Source organism: Vigna unguiculata, chromosome 2 (genome assembly GCF_004118075.2).
Source record: "Vigna unguiculata cultivar IT97K-499-35 chromosome 2, ASM411807v1, whole genome shotgun sequence".
NCBI lineage: Eukaryota > Viridiplantae > Streptophyta > Magnoliopsida > Fabales > Fabaceae > Vigna > Vigna unguiculata.
In genome coordinates this window covers 13,096,850-13,120,088 of record NC_040280.1, presented here as the reverse complement: position 1 = coordinate 13,120,088, position 23,239 = coordinate 13,096,850, and the positions used below count along the sequence as shown (strand labels likewise).

General features: G+C 34.6%; 1 protein-coding gene across 4 annotated transcripts in view; it reads right to left on the bottom strand.

The window, feature by feature from the left end:
• Positions 1–23,239, bottom strand: part of LOC114173409 (ATP-dependent DNA helicase homolog RECG, chloroplastic) — a 55,651-nt gene that overhangs the window by 18,358 nt on the left and 14,054 nt on the right. For 3 of the 4 annotated variants that reach the window (XM_028057781.1, XM_028057784.1, XM_028057785.1), the window contains 7 exons: positions 21,593–21,674; positions 20,400–20,489; positions 12,303–12,536; positions 10,323–10,394; positions 6,495–6,647; positions 6,173–6,316; positions 5,087–5,245 (listed from right to left, as the gene is read on the bottom strand). In XM_028057781.1, the coding sequence (XP_027913582.1) occupies positions 5,087–5,245; positions 6,173–6,316; positions 6,495–6,647; positions 10,323–10,394; positions 12,303–12,536; positions 20,400–20,489; positions 21,593–21,674 (934 nt within the window). The remainder of the gene's footprint in view (positions 1–5,086; positions 5,246–6,172; positions 6,317–6,494; positions 6,648–10,322; positions 10,395–12,302; positions 12,537–20,399; positions 20,490–21,592; positions 21,675–23,239) is intronic. The other variant, XM_028057783.1, reaches the window with a different exon arrangement.

Sequence of the window (23,239 nt, the reverse complement as noted above, 5' to 3'; positions counted from 1 at the left end):
TGTATGTTGATGACATTCTTGTCAGTGGCAGCTCTTTAAGTCTGATTGAAACTATCACTGCTAAACTTCATGCAAACTTTTCTCTAAAACAGCTTGGTCAAATGGACTACTTTCTTGGTCTTGAGGTCAAACATTTAATGGATGACTCTATTCTCATGACTCAAACCAAATATATTCGTGATTTACTTCATAAAATAAACATGGCAGAAGCTCATCCCATCTCTTCTCCTATGGTATCCAATTGTAAATTGTCTAAACAAGGTGCAGATTTATTCTCCGACCCAACTTTGTATAGGTATGTTGTTGGAGCTCTCCAATATGCTACTCTCACTAGACCAAAAATTGCCTTTGCTGTCAATAAAGTGTGTCAATTCATGGCTAACCCTTTAGATTCTCATTGGGCTGTTGTAAACCGTATCCTGAGGTATCTTAAAGGCACTATGTTTCATGGTCTTCATTTTCAACCTGCTGTGCTATCTCGTCTAGTTCCCTTAACAGCATTTTGTGATGCTGATTGGGCATTTGATGTGGATGATAGAAGGTCTACATCTGGAAAAGCTATATTTCTAGGTCCAAATTTGATTCCATGGTGGTCTCACAAGCAACAAGTTATTGCTCGATCCAGTACTGAAGCTGAGTTCAGAAGCTTGGCTCAAACATCTGCTGAACTCACATGGATAACTCGATTACTTACTGAATTCAAAGTTTCTTTTCAAACACCTCAACTATTATGTGACAATCAGAGTGCAGTGGCTATACCACACAATCCTATTTTTCACAATCATACTAAACACATGGAGATTGATGTTTTCTTTGTCCGAGAGAAGATTTTGGCCCAACAATTGACTGTTTCACATGTTCCAGCTCTTGATCAGTGGGCTGATGTGTTCACCAAGGCCCTATCTTAGCCGCTTTGTTGTTCTTCGCACCAAACGTAATGTGAAGCATTTTTCTGCTGAAAAAAAAAATTCAACTTAAGTTTAAGGGGGGCTATTAGAGTATTAGAATAAAAGTCTTTTTTCATTATTTTAATTCTTTCTAGTTCGTATGAGAGCCCGATCTTGGGAGCCCTGCCTCCGCATTTTCATTTTGGGATTATGGATATACCTTTTCCCCGTGGAAAAGATGGCTTCTGTTAGTTTATTCATTGTCATGGCTGTTCTTCAACAATGGCCTCTTTATCAACTGGATGTTAAAAATGTTTTCCTCAATGGTGATTTGCAAGAAAAATCTATATGGAACAACCTCTTGGGTTTGTTGCTCAGGGGAAGTCTTCTGGGATGTATGTCGTCTTCGCAAATCCCTATATGGCCTAAAATAATCTCCTAGGGCCTGGTTTGGAAAGTTTAGCAATGTTGTTCAACAATTTGATATGACTCGAGTGCTGGATATATTTACTTGATAGTATATGTTAATGACATCGTTCTTATAGGGAGTAACAACCATGGCATCTCTTAGTGGAAACATCTCTGTCACTATTTTCAGACCAAAGATCTTGGCAAACTCAGATACTTCTTGGGTATTGAGGTGGCACAGTCCAATGATGGTATTGTTATATCTCAAAGAAAGTATGACATGGATATTCTGGAGGAAACTGGGTTGGTGAGTTCAATGTTTGTTGATACACCCATGGATCCCAATACTAAACTTCTACCAAATCAGGGGGAGCCTATATCTGATCCTGAGCAGTATAGAAGATTGGTTGGGAAATTGAATTATCTTACCATTACTCGTACTGACATTTCCTTTGCAGTCAGTGTGGTAAGCAATTTCTTAATTCCTCATGTGAAGTATATTAAAAGATCCTTGGAAAAGGATTGTTATATGGTTTTAATAACCATACAAGAGTTGTTTGCTATTCAAATGTTGATTGGGCAGGATCTCCTTCTGATAGAAGCTCTACATCTGAGTATTGTGTCTCCATTGGTGGTAACTTGATCTCGTGGAAAAGTAAGAAACAGAGTGTTGTAGCAAGATCCAATGCAAAAGCAGAATATAGAACTATGGCCTCACCTGCCTGTGAACTTGTTTGGCTCAAGCAATTGCTTAAAGAGTTACAATTTGGAGATGTTACTCAAATGACACTTGTGTGTGACAATCGGGTTGCTCTTCATATTAGCTCTAATCCTGTCTTTCATGAGAGGACCAAACATATTGAGATTGATTGTCATTTCTTTCGGGAAAAGATCATGTCTGGAGATAGCAAGACTAAGTTTGTTAACTTAAGTGATTAGTTAGCATATATTTTTACTAAGTCTTTACGGGGCCTAGAATTGATTATATTTGTAACAAGCTTGGCACATACGATTTGTGTGCTCTAGTTTGAGGGGGAGTGTTAGATATTGTTTGATATTATTAAGATATTGTTAGATATTGTTAATCACAATATCAAACAATATCTTCTATTTACTCTTTATTTTCAGTTACTCTTTTTAATTGTACCTCTCTCTATTATAAATAGATTACCCTATGTGTGGTTTATATACAAGGGAGATTAAACTCAAACCCTATTTTCTTTCTTCTCAACAGTTTCCAAGCTGGGAATGGAAAATACCTATTCACTAGCTTGAGGGGAAGTGTTAGAATCTGTTTTATTATCTGTATTAATTCTACCAGGATTTGTGTTTTATTATTTCCTTATTTAGCAAATTATAATTACAGTGTATGATGGTATCCCTGAATCATAGGAATTTGATTGTCTAGGTGCCATTATTATACTTCCTAAAATAGGTTTCTAGCCTTGTATATAGGAATTGTATTCTCAGAATAATATATTGAATAATTTTACCCTAAATTATAAGAGTTTTCAAAACCTCCTATTCTTGAGCTAGATCGCAATAAACATTTCACTCTCACACCACATCGCGCCCCTCACATTGCATCTAATTTTTTCCCTCCTTAATATTCATTCCATGCAACCCAATCCAAAACTAGCCAATCTTCACTGTTTCTAACTAATATTGAACCTTAAGTGTCTCACAGACTCAAGAATTACCATCTAGTTGTTGCAATGCAACAAGAGTATGACGCACTTCCTCGTATTCATACTTGGGATTTGGTTCCTCTTCCTTCTGAACGCGAGGCTGCTGGATGCAAATGGGTGTTTCACATTAAATAAAACCTTGATGGTTCTGTTAAAAAATATAAAAGCTCAGTAAGTTGCCAAAGGCTTTGATCAGGTACCAAGATTTGATTTTCATGAAACTTTGTCCCTAGCTATCAAACCTATTACTATTAAAATCATCTTCATGATTGCCTTAACTTGCAGCTAGGATTTGTTTCATTGGGATGTTAACAATGCCTTTTAGAGTGGGTTCTCGACGAATCTGTTTGTCAAATTTCTATCTACAGATAAAACTCTAGTTTATCGACTCAATAAAACTATCTATGGTATTAAATAGTCTCTTAGGAAGTGGTTTGACAACCTTCAAACTACGTTCTTGAAGCTCAATTTTTCTCCCAGCAAAGCAGATCCACCTTTATTTGTCTATCACGATTTTCACACTGTTCACATCTTAGTTTATGTTAATTCAAATATCATTACATGTTCATCTGCTCCTTTGCTCCATCAAATTACTCACAGTTTGCATTCTCACTTCTCTTTCAAGAACCCAGGCAAACTTGACAATTTTTTGGGCATTGGAATCAACCATCAATGTAACAAGTCTTTGGTGTTAACTGAGAGCAAGTATATACGAGATCTTTTGAATAAAACTAAAATGGATGAGGCTCATTATGTTCTTCTCCTATGGTTTCCACCTGCAAAATGTCTAAAACTAGATCTAATATCTTTTCTGATCCCATTCTTTATCGATCAGTTGTTGGGCCATTGTAGTATACTACTCTCACTCGCCCTGATATCAGCTATGTTGTAAATAAGGATTGTCAATTTATGGCTAATCCGCTAAAAACAGACTTGACTTTTGTTAAAAGGATTTTACGATATCTTAAAGATACTACTATTTCCTGTGGCCTTGATGTACAACCTGTTAGGGCATGTACATCGTTCTCTGATGCCGATTGGGCTTCCGATGTTGACGATTGGAAATCAACCTCTGGCTCGGCTATTTTTGGGTCTCAATCTTATTTCATGGTGGTATCAAAAGCTACGAATCATTGCTCGTTCCAACACTAAAGCTAAATATCGGACTTTGACTCAAGCTCTTAGTGAAATATTATTAGGGATTAGAAAGAATTGTTTATTTCCTTCTCCATTCTAGTTATGTTATGTGACAATCAAAGTGTTGTTGCCATTGTTCACACTCTTGTCTCTCACTTCAGAACGAAAAATATGGAAATTGATATTTTCTGTGTTCAAGATAAAGTCTTGCCTCACCAACTTGAGGTTTATCACACTCTTAGTATAAACTAGTGGGTTGATGCTCTTACCAAGCCTCTCTCTCCAACACGCTTTCAACTTCTTTTGCCCAAACTTAAAGTTCGGGATTTTGTTCTTTCACATCTCTCACCTTAAGTTTTGATGGGGGGTATTAGTCTTGTCTAGGTGTTGAATATTCTATAAAATTTCAGATTCAGTTATTGTACAATTATTAGGTGGTTACATTGGTTTATAACTGTTGTTTATTTCAGTCTTTATATTTGGCTCTTAATTTGTGTTGTGTCTCGTGAAATTCATTTCTTCAGTCTCTTAATAAGACTCATTTTTCTGTATATTCACAAGTGTTGAATAAACCAGAGCTTTCATTAATTCTGGTGTATTTATGTTCCTTTGTCTGCTCAAAATCTAATAATCATTGATCACTGATTACTATGCAAGAATTTAATGTATTTGATTTTGTAAATTTGTATCAATACATACTGTATGGTCTCCATTACACACAACATCAGATAATCCTTCTTTTATTGTAAAGTATAGGTTGACGCTTGATTCGGTCATAAGTTTATAGGAGAATCTACTATGAAGCAGTTTTGTATACTAACCATAGTTGTGACATCCTTTACATATAAATTAGATAATTGATAATTGTTCTCCCAAGCAAAGTAGAAATCAATTCACAGGTTCACACAAATTCAAAACATATTGAGAGCAAAAGAACACATCTAGAGTAAATGAAAAATTAAGCACCTGTGTCAATGACATGTCACCATATAAAGCAAGTGCAAGTGTTCTTGGGATAGGAGTAGCAGACATTGCAAGAACATGTGGAGCCATATAAGCATCACTCTTTGCGGAATCATCTGCAAGGGCCTCTTCCATGTTTGAATTTGAAGATGCATAGTATAACTAGAAGAGGAAAGTTAAGAGACCACAATGATAACGTTACTAAAAATTTTAGATAAGCGGCAAAAGAGCAACTCTAAGACATTACTTCAGTAATGAAAGATATAAGCAATATGCAAGTTGCAATTTGCAGCGGCAAGGAACACGTAATTTCCACAAAAACATAACATGAATGTACATAGTTAGTTACATACCGTTCTCTAATCTACGCAACTGTAAAACTCTTATGAAGACTCACATGATCATCAATCAGCTTTTTAAAGTTATACCATAGAACAAAAATTTAAGTAAATATCTTGTTTAATGGACTAGATAAGTGAGTTAATGAATATATATATATATATATATATATATATATATATATATATATATATATATATATATATATATCTATACTTATATTTCAAAAAATATATACCTTATTCAAAATACTCAAACAGCATAAGTCTTTTTGTCATTTGGATTAACCTAATCGTGGGCATAATCTATATTTTTACTAGACTATGCAAATCCTTCTAGTTAATTATAAATGGTAAAACAAACATTCTATATCAGGAAATATGCATACATAAATAACCATAATATAAGAAACATTGGAAAAGAAGCTGCTAACTCAACATTCCATTTGATTATGCAATTAGAATTGAAATATAGCCACATCAATATCTAATTGATGTAAGGGAATCTCCATATTAGATATGCAGAATGGAGTGTGACCTATTGTTATTGCCTTGATTGATGAAATATCAAATTGTACACTGCACTGCACTCCTTTCTATAAATTAAATTATTTCATTCTATTCATGATTTTGATCCAGCTCAGTGTCAAAACCGAGGCAAAAGATCACATCTAGCGACATTCACAATATGGGCATTTGTGCAAGCATAACGAAACCATATTTAAATCTTGAAGAAAAAGCTTTGGACCACCTTACTGTTAAATCTTCCCCTTTGAATCACACCAAAGCGATGCTGTTCATCCACCACAGCAATACGTAAGGCTAAGAATTCTACACTTTCTGCTATCAAACTGTGGGTTCCTATGACCATCGAGATTTCTCCAGTCTGGATACCCTTCACACAGTGACAGATAAAATTAAAACAATGCCCATCAGGTTCAAGAAAAGAATAATTGGATTCACATAATTTGGACATTACATACCATTTAGTAAACCATAACTCACACAGGTTCAAGAAAAGAATAATTGGATTCACATCAATTGGACATTACATACTTTTTAGTAAAGCATACCTTACGAATAATCCGGGATTGTTTTAGTGGAGTTGAACCTGTGAGTAAAGCAACAGTTGGCTTGCACATGCCATCATCCAACTTTTCAAGCAATTTAAGCAAATGATCATAATGCTGGATTGCAAGCAACTCAGTTGGAACCATGAAAGCAGCCTATTATAAAACAAGACAGTCTAATATTAGTATAATATAAGACTAATGATATTCATAAGCTTGGGAATTCTTCAATGTGTATCCACTCGTCACACATGAGTAAATGTGGTTGCTTAGTAGTCCCGCGTGTAGTTAAGAAGAACAGAATGTGATTGAATATACTAAGAGGACAGATTAGTGGATACAGCATGTCCTACATACACAGTGATACTTCATTATAGTCTCAAAATAATCAATACAATTGATTATAGAAAATTGTGATCCAATAAATAAGATATTGTCTACTTTTACCATAAATACATTATGGTTATTGTTAAATAATATGAAAAAGAGGATTCGGGATTAATCTCCCTTGTGTAAAACATACACAAAGGATAGTTTATTTATAATGATAATGGGCCAAGCCCAGAAATACAGAATGGGTTGAACCCAACTACTAAGCAAAATACTACATTATCTAACACTCTCCCTCAAGCTGGTGCATATAAATCGTATGTACCAAGCTTGTTACAAAGATAGCCAATTCTAGGTCCTCGAAGAGACTTAGTAAAAATATTGGTTAACTGATCACTTGAGTTGACAAACTTGGTCTTGATGTCCCCGAATAGGATTTTTTCTCGAATGAAGTACCAGTCAATTTCAATGTGTTTGGTCCTTTCATGAAAGACAGGATTAGAGCTAATGTGAAGAACAACCTAATTGTCACATATGAGAGTCATTTGAGTGACATCTCCATATGGTAATTCTTGAAGCAATTGCTTAAGCCAAAAATGTTCACAAGTGACTAAAGCTATAACTCTATATTTCGCTTCTGCACTAGATCTTGCCACAACACTTTGTTTCTTGCTCTTCCAAGAGATCAAATTACCACCAATCGAGACACAATATCTGAAAGTAGATCTTTTGTCGGAAGGAGATCCTACCCAATCAGCATCTAAATAACATACAACTTTTGTATCAGGGTTGAATCATATAGTAAACCTTTTGCAGCAGAGCTTTTGATATACTTTAATATGCGAATGACTGCATTCCAATGTTCTTCACATGGGGAATTAAGGAATTGACTCACCACGCTAACAGCAAAGGAAATATCAGGACGAGTAACAGTAAGATAATTCAATTTTCCAACTAATCGTCTGTACTGTTCAGGATCTGAGAAAGGCTCCCCCTTGTTAGGTAAAAGTTTAATATTAGGATCCATGGCTGTTTCTACAACTTTAGAATTCATTAACCATATTTCTTTCAAAATATCCAATGCATATTTCCTCTGAGATATGACAATACCACTATTGGATTGTGCTACTTCAATACCCAAGAAATATATGAGTTTTCCAAGATCTTTGGTCTGAAAATGACGACAAAGATGTTGCTTTAAGAGGTAGATGCCAAGGTAGTCGCTTCCTGTGAGAACAATATCATCAACATATACTATTAAGTAGATACATCCAGCATTGGAGTGGCGATAAAAAACTGAGTGATCCACTTTACTGCGAGACATGTCAAATTGTTGAACAACACTGCTGAATTTTTGCAAACCAGGCCCAATGAGACTAATTTAGGCCATATAAAGATTTGTGAAGACAACATACCAATCCAGAAGACTCCCACAGAGCAACAAAACCCAGAGGTTGCTCCATATAAATTTCTTCATGCAAATTGCCATTTAGGAATGCATTTTTGACATCAAGTTGGTGAAGAGGCCATTGTCGAAGAGCAGCCATGGCAATGAATAAGGGAACAGAGGTCATCTTGGCCACTAGAAAAAAGGTATCACCATAATCCAAACCAAAGATTTGTGTGTAACATTTGGCAACAAGGCAAGCTTTGAGACGATCAGCAGTACCATCAAGGCCAACTTTGATAGCATAGACCCACCTGCAACAAACAACAGATTTTCCAGATGGTAATCGGACAAGATCCCATTGTTCCACTATGCCTGAGAGCACTCAATTCATCAAACATGGCCTGATGCCAACCAAGGTGGGCTAATGCATCATCTAAAGATTTTGGAATTGACAAAGAGGAAATAGACGAAAGGCATGTATAGAAAGATGGAGAGATTCTATGATAACTCAAAGCAGCATAATGAGGGGAAAGATTACTGGTAGAATGCATACCTTTACGAAGGGCAATGGAAAGATCAGACTCTGTTGATGGAACCGGAGGAGACAAATGACTTCGCACTGAATGTGAATCATGTGGTGGTGGTTGGCAACAGTGTCTTCTGCTATAAATATGTTGCGATTTACAACGACGATCCACTACAATCTATGTAGATCGCAAATTTTAAGTGAAGCGGGATCGAAGAGGGAGTAGAATATCGTAGAGTCATACAATCTCACGTTCTGAATTGCAATCTTGACTACCATGCTTACATCATATTTTTGATTAAGCAAATAGAGCCAAGTAACTATAGTGCAACAATCAATAAAGATCACAACCCAACGTGACCAAGAGATATTAGGTATAGTTGATCATGCCCTTCTATTATTGCTATTGGTAAAAGACACACGAGTGTGTTTAGCTAATTCACAAGCCTCAATGCAATTTTGATGCCTAGGAGTTCACTAGTCTTTTGCAAAAAACTAGAATCTTCTTTTGTTGATTTTAGATCAGACAAATGAAGATGCAAATCAGCATACTCTAATGGGCCATTTTACAAAAGAAGAGAATACAGCAATAAAGACTGGTACAATGACATTGAAGCAATTACGACTGACCCTCTTGAAGATAAAGTGGCAATGAAGGTTATAGGTTTTAAGATGTGTAGACGAAGGCTCGAGAAAAACCTAAAGTTCTAATACCTTGTGAAAAAATGTCTAGATAGTTGTTAAGATATCATTAATATCTTATTTTCTGTTTCTATTGTTATTAGTCTTCATAAGCCTTTTGGGCTTAGCCCATATTTTCTTTATTATAAATACATTCCTTATGCATTTTCTACACTAGGAAGATTAATCACAAACCTAGTTTGAGTATATTTCATAATAGTAAGCAATAATCATGGAATTACTTAAATTGATTTTAAGAAGCAATACATTGGTATCTAAAGGAAAAATGAAATCCCAATAAAAGAAAATAAATCTCTTGAAATAAAAGAAAAAACTTCCAAACATAAAGACTGTGAATCTCTTAAAATAAAAGAAATAAATTTCCAAACGAATCTGAATTTATTATTCAATCAATCTATATTTATTGAAACAGTAAATGTGCAATATTTACACCCATATTTAAACATGTACTTGTGGCACTAATGGTTAAATATGCCTCATAAGTGGTTAATAATGTTGAGGTTATGGAAATAGTTGTTAGTGTTGCTCGACAAGTTGTTCACTACAGAGTAAATGATATACACTTATCAATTTGTGCTTGCCATTCTAGTGATTAAATATGCATCCGGAATGGTCAATAATATCTAAGATTATTTAAATGTCTAATAATTAATTGTGTTTTAAAAGTGATTAACTATTTGAATAGATGTTGGGCGAACAATTCCGAATGGGATAGGTGTTCATAATTTTTAAAATATAATTTAAATATTAAAACAATGTAATCCAAAAAACCCTAATAGCAGGTACTAAAGACGATTACCATATGCTAAACATCCAAGAATTTAATGAGAAATCAAGGTAATAAAGACACAAAAAGGAACCAAAATTTAATAGGCACACCAACCTGATAGCCAGAGCCAATAACCTCCATGCATGCAAGAAAAGCTACAACAGTTTTTCCACATCCAACATCACCCTAAAAGTTACAACATAAGATCAGTTTATAACACGACATGTTTGTCTTTTCACCACAGCACGTCAACATACAATGCCTCACTTTTGACAGAATTTAGTACTTTAGTGCCCGAAAGTTGACTTGAGGGAAGTTCTAAAAGTTGAGAAGCGTAGGTTGATTTTAACTTACAAGAGAAGTTTGATCCATATTCATTTTATTTTAACAATTCATTTAATTTCCTTCTCCTATGAGCAACGTTATCAAACTCATAGCTAACATACACTCGTGGGAGCTTAATGAACTCGTAAGATTAACTTTAGTTACATTAAAAAAAAAAAAATAATACCCATGAATAGCATATTAATTCAATAGTTCAATGCCATAATGAAGAAAAAATTAAAACAATAATTCTGCAAGACTACAATAACTAACTTTGGTAGCACATAACTACTATATAAGGTTCAAACTACAATCAAATAAAAAAACTAAAATTACAAAACATAAATGTTTAAAGGGAAAACAATTAAATAACTAGAAGCGGAAAAAGGTCAAGCTTCTATGTCCAATTCTCTAATGACATCGGTTATATTTAATCCACTCCTATTTCCTAGAGCATTTTAGTTGAGCAGAGACTATTACATGGGGAAGTTGTTAGTAAGTCGAGGTGGAAGAATAAAACTGTATAGGTTTGTGTGAGAGGGTTTAGATTCCTTGAAAAGCAATTCAAGTGAGAATTGTTCTGTTTGAGGAAGTTCTTAATACCAATATAAACCATCTTGTCCCTTTAGTTGCTGTTTCTTGGTATCAAGGCTTCAATCTAGGAGCTCTGTGGGTGCTGTGCATGAAAAAAGAGAAAGAACGCCCTGGAGGGACAAGTTGAAATTCATGGAGGAAAGGAGATCTTATCAGTAAGATTTTCGGAACAAGAATCACAATTAATGAGGTAAGAATTGATGTTGGAAAAAATGTTGGGGACATGGGAAAGGGCTCTCATAAGAGGAAAAAAAAAACAGATGAGAACGAATCAACAAGTGAAACTGACATTAAGTGACCAGGAAATGATACAACTGCAGATTCAGATGGAAGTAAAAAATGGTGGAAACTTGACATTCAGAAAAAATGATACGGGAATAAATAAAAGATGTTCCTATACATATACAATCTAGATGTTCCTAATTATATAGGATCAACTTATTTCAATAATTATAACACTCTTCATATCTTGGTGTTCACAACAGTTTATATGCTGAGGTGATGGGTGTGATTCTGGTTATGTAAGTCACAGTTTATACTAATTTATGAATTGAGTTTTATTCAAGCTCGGTCCGGGTCCAATGCTTCTATTATTGCTTAGGATCTTCCTAATATATGACTGAATTGTTCTGTAAATAGTAATACCAAGTGCATTCATTTTTCGCATATGTTTAAAAAGGATAATCAATGTATTGATAAACTTGCTGAATTTGGCACTAGATCTAAAGATTATGTTTGATGGGATAATGTTCCTAACTTTATTTGTCCCAAATTGTTCAAGGATCGATTTGATTTACCATTTTATTGGGTTAGAGATTAGGTCAGGTTTGGATCCCCAGATACTTTATGTATTTTCTTCTTTTATGATATTTTGAGGTGTTACATATGATTGAAGTATTGATGTTGTTTTGGTGCCAACATAGTTCCGATGGCAAACAGCTTAGTGATACCTTAGCACTCTCATTCTATTAAAAAAAAGTTAGGGGAACACTATATTGTGTGAATTATTTTTTTAAATAAATCACATGCGTCATACTTAATACAATTAAAAGAAATACAAAACTGGTGACACGAAACAAAAACCTACTAAGAAAGACTATAATGTGGAGACCACATCTATCTCTAAAAAAATTAAAGGAGGCACTAAAGCCACAACAAGAGGACACAAATCCACACCTGAAGAAGCCGATTCATTGGAACTGGTCTTTTTAGATCCCAAATAATTTCGGAAACAGCATGTTGTTGACTGGTTGTAAGAGTATATGGAAGGACCTCAATAACCCTCTTGGTGAGAGAAGACCATTCCTCATTGCTCACAGCATTATTTTCTGGTCTTCTATACTTATCAAGCAATCCATCCTTTTCTATTTGTGTACCAAGACTTTCCAGCATTTGGAATAAGCGTCCTAACTAACAACCAACAGCAAAGATGTCGTTAATAAATGATTGAAGGATTTAAAAAGAATGATAAATTATTACAAGAAAACATGATAGCATGCAATAAACCACTTGTGATATGGTCAAACAACTACTTCATACACGGCATTCAAATAGGATTAATTCCCCTTGTGTAGAAAATACACATCCAGTCATGTATTTATAATCAAGAATCATCCAAGAAAATATGGGTTAAGCCTAAATATAAATAATATTGTAACTAACACAAGATATTGTAACTAACTAGATCTAATTACGAATATCTAACATTCGCCCTCGGGCTAGTACATATAAATCTTATGCACCAAGCATGTTACAAATATTATCAATTCTAGGTCCTAGTAATTATTTAGTAAAAATATTTGCTAATTGATCACTTGAGTTAACAAACTCAATTTGATGTCTCCAAATACAACCTTTGAATGATAGTCAACCTCAATGTGTTTGGTCATTTCATGAAAGACAGCATTGGACCTAATATGAATAGTGTGATTGACACATGTAAGTGTCATTTGAGTGACATCTCAATTGCAACTCTTTAAGTAATTGTTTTAGCCCATCAAGTACACAAGTGGTTGAGGCCATACCACTATATTCTGCTTCTACACTAGATCACCACAACATTCTCTTGCTGTGGTGTCTCTAACTACCCCGCGTTGCGATGAGAGAGAAGTCAACAGACCTTGGCGGCAGGAACTCGCAGCAACTCGCATGGCATCATCGTATCTAACGGAGGCATAGCCTCAAAGATAATCTTGTGCATATGAAAGACAGAAAACCCCTAGGATTTTTAGTGGGTTGGAATTGGGCTTGTTTTAACCTAAATTTTAGCCCCTTTGTTTAAAATATTTTAAAATCCAATAAGTAAATGGTAACTTCCACTAAAGTTACTAAAGTTACTGAAGTTACTGCATCCCAGAAAAAAAAGTGACTAAAGTTACTACTTCATCCCTAAAAAAATTACTCTAGAAACTGTCACTACATCCAAAAAATTAAAAAAAAAAAAAAGATAACTTTCAAAATGTTTATGAATCATACGATTCACGATACGAAACGATTCACGATACGATAAATCGGCTCTTCGATACACGATATGATTCACGATTCAACTACCATGGTGTAAAATACAAAGCACATAATATGTATTTATACTATTGAATGAAATCAATTACAATAAAGGCACATAATAATATGGAATCAATCATCCTAATTTACGAGATTATGTAATGGTTGATTTCATAGAAATCTGTAACCGCTGATTATATTCTAACAATTGTAAATCCTTTGTCCTCCACACTTCCTTTTTGATGATGATTGTGCCTTTGGAGTAACCAATCAAGCCTATGTCAGTAAATTTGCTCTTCCTATTATTTTTACTGAGTTTTTCCCTCACTATTGTATTGGTTGGTAACTCTCAAGCAACCAATGAAGTCCTTCTTTAGGTCATTATTGGACATGACGGTCTATACTCCTTCCCAAATCTCAAGATTCAAGATTATTCATCTCAAACTACGTCAAAGATTCCTCAATTTTAATCTACTACTTTCGATATAGTTGTTAATGAGATAACGTTTGTCCAAATGCTAATGTGTTGAAAATTGTAATGACTCATTGTATCTCACCAATAAAACTATCTATTTTTGCTCATCTTGTTTTGTTGGAAAATCTCACCAACTACATTCCTCTCCTAAAAATGTGTATAATTCACCTTGAGTTGATACTTAGTGATCTTTGGAGTCCTTTACATTCTTTACATTCAATTCAAGTCCTTTACATTCCTTCTTGCCATTAATGGGATTACACAGACTTATTTTTCTTCGTACCACCAAAATGGTGTTATTGAAAGAAAACACATACACATACACATAACTCAGTTTGGGTCAACCATAGTGCAAAATGCTTCTAGTCATTTAAAGTTTCGGGACTCCGGCTTTCAAACTGTTGTCTACTTAATAAATACATTGCCCACTGCATCATTACATTTTTATGTTGCTTACAATGTCTTGTATAAACAATCTCCTAATCACAATATTTTGGAGGTGCATGGGTGTGCTTGCTTTCCATTTCTTACACCATATAACAATCAAATTAGATTTCCGCTCACAAGAATGTTTTCGTAAAGTTTAGTTGCATTGTCAAATTCGGGACACATTTACACATCTAAAGATGTTCCCTTTAATGAGATAATGTTTGTCTATTTTTATTTTTCTCCTCCCTTTGTTACTTCTATTCCTAAAGTACTCACTATTTCAGTCTTACTCCTAATTTCTTCCCTCTAACTAAATCATTATCTATTCCCCACAGTCTACCCATACTGACAATATATCTCTCACTCAGTTATCAACTTCCTCTACTACTGCTACCGTACCTACTGAATTTGAGTCTATGCCTAGCCCTCTTAATCATTCTATGCAAACAAAATCTAAATCGTATATTCATAAACCTGGAATTCATCCTTCGTTGTTTCTGACCAATATTGAACCTTGTAGCATTACAAGGGCTATGAAAAATCCAAATTGGGTTTCTGCTATGAAATAGGAATATGATGCTCTTATTCATAACAACAATTGGGGCCTTGTTTCTTTACCTCCTAACAGGAAAGGAGTTAGTTGTAAATGGGTTTTTTGAGTGAAAGAAAATGCGAATGGAACTGTAAACAAATATAAAGCCATTTTAGTTGCCTAGGGATTCAATCATGTTCATGGGTTTGATTTTAATGAAACTTTTTCTCCTATCATCAAACCTATTACCATCAGAATTATTCCTATCGTTGCTTTAACCAATGGATGGGATTTGTTTCATTTGGATGTCAATAATGCCTTTCTCAATGCCACTCTTGGAAAAGTGTATATGGTCTAACCTCCTCGATTTGAGGTTTCAAATAAAATCATGATCTCCAGACTTAATAGAGCCATCTATGGCCTCAAATAAGCTCCAAGATAATGCTTTGACAAACGCAATACAACTCTTTTGCAGTTTTGTTTTTGTTCCAACAAGTGTTATCCTTCTCTATGTATCTATTGGCATAACTCTCAAAATGTCAACATATTGGTATATGTTGATGATATCAACATAACTAGTATATTTGTCTCTCTTACTGAGTACCTCACTCACAAATTGCTCTCCAATTATTCTCTTGAGAAGCTGGGTAAACTGGACTATTTTTTGGGAATAGAAATCAACTATACTTCAAACAAGACTGTTGTGATGACTCAGTAAATATATTATAGATCTTTTGCACAAAAGTAAGATGACTGAAGCTAAACTTATATCATCCTATGGCCTCTTCCTACACATTATCTAAAACAAGATTCGATATATTTTCTAGTCCCACTCTGTATAGATCAATTGTTGGAGCCTTGCCATATGCTAATTGTTGAATATAGAGAAAATAGGATTTAAGACTAATCTCCCTTGTGTAGAAAATACACATAGGGGTTGTATTTATAATAAAGAAAATATGGGCTAAGCCCAAAATACATATGAAGACTAATAATAGTAGAAAAGAAAAAAAGATATTAATGATATCTTTACACTCTCCCTCAAGCCGGTGCGTACAAATCATATGTACCAAACTTGTTACAAATATAACCAATTCTCGGTCCTCATAAAAACTTAGTGAAAATATCTGCTAACTGATCACTTAAGTTAACAAACTCAATCTTGATGTCTCCAGACATAATCTTTTCTCCAATGAAATGACAGTCAATCTCAATGTGTTTAGTCCTCTCATGAAAGACGGGATTAGAACTGATATGAAGAGAAGCTTGATTGTCACATAACACTCCAAACTGTAACTCTTTGAGCAACTGCTTAAGCCAAACAAGTTCACAAGTAGCGGAAGCCATGGCTTTATATTCTGCTTCTGCACTAGACCTTGCCACAATACTTTGTTTCTTGCTTTTCCCAGAGATCAAGTTACCTCCAATGGAGACACAATATCTGGACGTAGACCTTCTATCAGAAAGAGATCCTGCCTAATTAACATTTGAATGACAAACAACTCTTGTATGGTTATTAGAACCATATAACAACCCTTTTCCAAGAGACTCTTTAATGTACTTCAGAATACGAATGACTGCATTCCAATGATCTTCGCACGGAGAGTAAAAAGTTGGCTTACCACACTGCCTGAAAAGGAAATGTCAGGACGAGTAACTGTAAGATAATTCAATTTCCAAATTAATCTTCTATATTGTTCGGGATCTGACATAGGCATCCCCTAATTTGATAGAAGTTTAGTATTAGGATCCATTGGTGTGTCAATAGATTTTGAATTCATCAACCCAATTTCTTCCAAAATATTCAGTGCATACTTTCTTTGAGAAATAATAATACCATCTTTATCAGACTATGCCACCTCAATATCCAAGATATATCTGAGTTTTTCAAGATCTTTGGTCTGAAAATGTCTATTCAAAGATGTTGTTTCATCTGAGAGATGTCATGGTTATCACTGCCGGTAAGAACAATGTCATCAACATACACCATCAAGTAGACACATCCAGTACTTGAGTGACTATAAAAAACTGAATAATCTCCCTCACACCGAGTCATACCAAATTATTGAACAACAATGCTGAATTTTCCAAACCAGGCCCTTGGAAACTGTTTTAAGCCATATAAAGATTTGCGAAGACGAATGTCATCAACATAACAAGGTAAATGCACTTGCCAGAAGAGGAATGGAAGTACAAGACAGAGTGATTAGCCTCACACCTAGTCATGCCAAACTGAATTAAGACAGAACTGAAAGGACCAAACCAAGCCCGAGGAGATTGCTTAAAACCATAGAGACACCATTGAAGCTTACAAACAAGACGAGAATCACCAGGAGCAAGAAAACCAGGGGGTTGTGCCATATAAACTTCTTGCAATTCACCATGTAGGAATGCATTTTTAATATCTAGCTGATGAAAAGGCCAATGATGAATAGCAGCCATAGCCAGAAAGAGACGAACAAAAATTGATTTAGCCGCAGGAGAAAAGGTGTCCCTATAATCTAGACAAAATGAGAAAAAATCAAAAGTTTATTAAATGCGGTTTATTTTACAACAAGTCAATACAATTTTCAACCTCTTAGCATCTGAATGACTCAATCCAAGATTAGTAGAATACTGCAGTAGTTGATGCTTTGTAGTATCATATAGGACAAGATATTTGTTAGGTTGATAGTATGAAACAACACGATAAAAGAAAATATTAGCCATGTCCATATTGAGACAAATCTTACATTGCAAGTTAGCAAACCGACCACCACGACTACTGTTGAGAAGAAAGAAAATAGGGTTTGAGATTAATCTCCCTTGTGTATAAACCACACATAGGGTAATCTATTTATAATAGAGCGAAGTACAATTAAAAAGAGTAACTGAAAATAAATAAAGTAAATAGAAGATGTTTGATATTGCGATTAACAATATCTAACAATATCTTAATAATATCAAACAATATCTAACAACTACGAACAACTTGCTCAGAAATAATTGTTTCAATCTTGAGAGCTTGAAGCGTGAAGATTTATATATGATTGCGCGTAGTTTACTAAAGGAAGGAAAATTTTGAAATCGATTACTGCGGGATTCATTGGTAAGAAGAGCTTCAACTGCCATTATTAGAGGTGAATTTATTCCTAACTCAACTTCACAAAACCGGCTTGTAAGATAAGGATTACACCTCACTTATATATTATAATCTAGCCTTATCCATAGTCTATGTGGAATCTCCAACACACCACTTTCATTGAGAGGAATGAACATCTAGAGTGTGGGATTAAATATTTATGGGTGGTCTAAGACATAATTGCCCCAAAGAACTTGTCTAGGATAGACTTTAAATGGCTATGATACCTTATCCAAATTTTTATCAGAGAAAACAAACAAAAGAGATTTGATTACTATTTCACTGAATCAGAAAGAACAATCAAGTTGAGCATATATAAACTCTAAAGAGATTACAGCAATTACACACTAATTACCACAGAAAAAAAAAAAAAAAAAACTAGCATTTAGCTGAATAACATAATGTTTACATTTATGTCTCCAATACTTATATACTATAATTTGGACTACATCTTAAGCCGATGTGCAATCTTCGACCAACATGAATTGAAGAGTTATTAAAGGGGAGAGGTGGATAGATCCACTTCTAACTATAGCATACAGAGCTCCATCAACAATTCTTATTTCTTGTATTCTTTGTAGGAGGGACTATAGGGAGGTAGGTAAACAATTTTGAATAATTTGTCATGTGGTTAGTTGCTCCTGAGTCCATAATCCAATGGGTTTGAGTGGTTTTTGGTGGAAGGAGTGGTAAAAAGATAAATACCTATCTGGGTAAGGAGATAAAAGAGTTGATTGTCATTATTTGAGAACATAGAATGTATAAGTGCTCTAGTTATTTCTTTGGAATGGAATGGCGACTCTTGAATCTCCTCAACAATGATTTGGAAAGCATGACCACCTTTGAAAACCACGACCAACTATGTGGAAGATCCTGCCTGAACATTTCGTAAAACCTCCTAATTTTCTGGATGACTTTACGAAAGCACTAGTCATTGTGATATTCAACACGGTTGAAGAGGTCAAAGCCATAGCTCTATACCATGTAGAATTAGAGAATATTTTTATTCTTCTCAATTATCCAGAACCATCAAACATATGTAATTAAAATCATGGTTATCAAACTAGCGAGTTAACTCGTTAACTCATCCGAGTTTACTTTTCCACTCACCCTGGGCAAATTGACTCAGAAGAAAACTCGTTTTTGGAACAAACTCGGTAGATTCGCTTCTAACTTGAACTCAGTTCAACTCGCGAGTTTGCAACCGAGTTGGTGAGTCAAGAGTGTTTTTCCTTTAAACCCAAAACGAATCCGTTTTTACTCGTGTTAGGGTTCATGTTCATATTCTCCATGGTCGCAAGTTGCTGGTCCCCGTTGCCTTGTCTTTGGTGGTCACTATCGCAATTGTGTTCGTGGGTGGTCACCTTCGTGTGCTCCCATTTGTCATGACCTTCGTTGCCATGGGTTGCGAACTTCTTGCTCCTGTTGCGACACTGGTGAGAGTGGGAGTGATAAAAGATAATGTTTCAGTTAGGGTAGGGTTTCAATTGGGCCTTTTGGGCCTCAAATCTTTAGCTCTAAAAGTTCGGTCACTTTTTGTTATATTAGTTTAGTGACTTCTGTATTATATCAAATATTGAATATTAAATATCATATTTATAATTAAATAAATTTATTATTAAAAAATATTTGGAAAAATATAAATAGTATTTGAAAATATATAATTTGATAAACTAATAATAATAATATTTTATAAAAAGTTATTTATAATATCATATAATAATAAATTATTATATTATTTATAAATACTTTAATATAAATTTTTATCCAAAGTAAACTCTTACGAGTTTACAATCCGAGTTTACTAGGGTCTCACAAGTTTACATGGATTCTCGAGTTTAATAATCTTGATTAAAATATTAAATCTGCTAAATATGTGGAAATAAACTAAAAAGCATATCTCCTAAAACTTAGGTGAATAGAAAAAATAAATGCACATAATTCTGAATTTATCTGAATTGACTCATTCAGATTTGTTGCTCTTAAATAGGATCCAGGAATCTGCATATTCATCAATAAAAAAAAAAATATAATGAATCTGGACAAATTCTTCTACCAGGTTCCAAACAGCACACATACAATTTTGTAACTTTTCATCAAATGTTTGCCGATAATAATGTTTAAGAGTGTTAGAAAATGCATTGCTAGTATTTCTCACAACGGTAAAATTTTAGAGTTGTTAAAATAAAATCTGAAATAAAGCAATGACCTCACCTGCAGGTAAAAAAACGCATCAAATATGAGTCTCTTGCGGGCCAAATCAGCTTCACTTATGTCCTTGGGTTTGTGGATTCCAAAATAAGCCTACATGGTTATCATTTAAAAATTTTAACTTTCAGTAAAAATATGCAGGCACAGGTGGGATAAAGTTTCAGAAAAATAGGAACGGAAGAGCATTTGATTTCTTAGGAAAAGTGACCATCCATGTTGGGCATTCCTTGATGTCATCCAACCAAATTCACAACACAGCATAAACCACAAACTAGTAGACAGTTTAACAGTTATTAGAGAATTTTCATAGATTCACAAGTGCAGTTTACACTGATTGATATAAAAGACTCAAGGCATTACTAACAATGTTAATCAGGGCCCTTGTGGAAGTTAGAAGCCCTTCCTAGGTTCAAACAACCATGCCTAATTCCAGAGTCCTAGGATGAGTATCATGGATTTTCAAACATCATAATTAAAACTAAATTATGACATAATAAATACACACAACCGCCAAGTCCATGCCACCCTATTTCCTTTATTTGTGCAGTTCTACTCCTAAAATCAAATTTGCAGCCCAAAATATGTAGAACACTTCCCCTAAATAAATGCACACATGAGACAAGGGAACTATCAGAAACAGAGAAACACTCAAAGAAAAAAGACAAATATATAAAAGATTTATGGTTTGAGGTTTAGGTTTTATAGAGCACATAACTGGCCACTGCAAGTTTATTTACAAGAGTAGTTGTTCGTCTTTCCTTAATTCTTCAACCCTCTCTCTCTATAATTATAACTAAGCCAAATACTCACTAAATTTCAAATTCCTCTAACACCACCACACTTTTTCAATTCAACAGCAAGCAGTAGGAAAAATGTTTATTGCAGACAGATTCGTATACCCTTTTGGGAAGTTGTTTCATCTGTTTTATATGGGTTTGGTCTAGTCCCCCCATACTTTTTATTTCTTCATTTTTCGTTGTGTAATAAATTTTCATGTGATGGCAAATGATAGATGTCCTTTAAAGTGTCAACATAACTGAAATGTCAAAATACATAGTAATAACTAACACAAGTTTTATAAAAAAAATTAAAAAAATAAAAATCTATATTGTGATGTACTTGACAATACCTATATGGCAGGTAGGAAAATAATTTTGTAAATAGAATAAAGAATTCTTGAAGTTAGAGTTCCTTACATCATGAAGACTTGGTATTCCAAATTGCTCTGTGATTCCTTTAGGAATTGGATCTACATTGACAGGCAAAGCTTGTAAAGCTCTGGAGAAGATAAAAGATTAACAAATTAGTGTAATGCATTTTGCTTCTATTGTTTAGACAAGAGGATTGTTATAGCCAATAAACTATACAAGTTGATTGTAGTGTGTATACTAAATGATAGATATTGTTAGTTATAATATCTTATCTTAGTTACAATGTTATGTATCTGGGCTTAGCCCATATCTTCTTTATCATTCACAAATATATTACCCTATGTGTATTTTCTACACAAGAACAATTACTCCTATATCTAAATTTCACTATATTCAATATGGTATTTACAGTTAGGATTTCTAGGTAACCCATTTACAATTTTTCATCGTCATCACAAGTCGTCAGAGCCACCACCGATGCAACCATCGTTTAGGTCAATGACCCCACCCATCAAATCGTCTTGCTCAGGCAACCACCACGACACAATGATCGCCCTGATCAAAGCATCAACGTGCCCTCACACGCCATTCAAAGTTGTGCACCTACATTTTTTGCCTCCGCACATGGCAGTGTGTTAGACCTTCTTTCCTATAGCGATCACCTATGCCGAGATTGCTTGTTCCTCCCCTTTATGGATTTGTGCGTATTGCCTTGATCGAAGATCCTTGGATTTTAGGGTTTTTCTCTCCTCTTAATCTACCACTTCAATGACTTCAACCTCTGTCATTACTACCAATTCGTCTAATCCCTCAATCTACACTAACTATGTTAATGGGCATCTAACCATTAATAAATTAGATGGCACTAATTATGCGACTTGGGTACCAAACATTAAACTTTGGCTTAAGAGTCAGGGATATGTTGACCATCTGACCAAAAGTGTCACTTCTATTGAAGCTGGTGAAAGCTACCCATTGAGTAAAGATTGATGCTTAACTAGGCATGGTTCCCAAATCCAATATTCTTTCAACATTAAAATAATTGTTTCGTACCTATGAAACATGTTTAGAGGTTTGCAAACAAGCAAAATTGTTATACACCAATGACATTCAACATCTTTATGGTTTTTGTCAAATCTTCTTGATGTTGTTGCTCCCAAATGTCATACCCAATGGCTGAATATTCGGGTAAACTTCATTCTCTCTTTCATGATTTTAATGAGTTATTACCTCCTGCCTCTACTCCTTCTCAAGAACTAAAGCAACAGTCAAAGTTCTTCATGCTAATGGCTTTACATGGACTTTCTGATGACTACTCTTATGTTCGTGATCAGATTTTGGGATCCTCTATTGTTCTCACTTTTGCTTCTACTTGCTTCCGCTAAAGATGATTCATCTGCTCTAGTATCTCAACTTCGTGAGCATAGTTGCTCTCGCAAGCCAAGAAAAAGTGCGTCACAAGTGTGACCCATTTCACAAGCTCAAGGTAATAAGATTAAAGGTGATATGCCTTACATGGTCATTCTCCTCAATCTGTTGTAGTAGTCAAGTTGATCCACCCTCACAACCATCTAATGTGGATCCTACTCCATCTGATATCGCAAGACCCTATGCTATTTTCAATGAATTTTTCAAATGGTCTGAGGATCATCAGAAACCTAGTTCCATTGCTTTTGTTGCACACATAGGAAC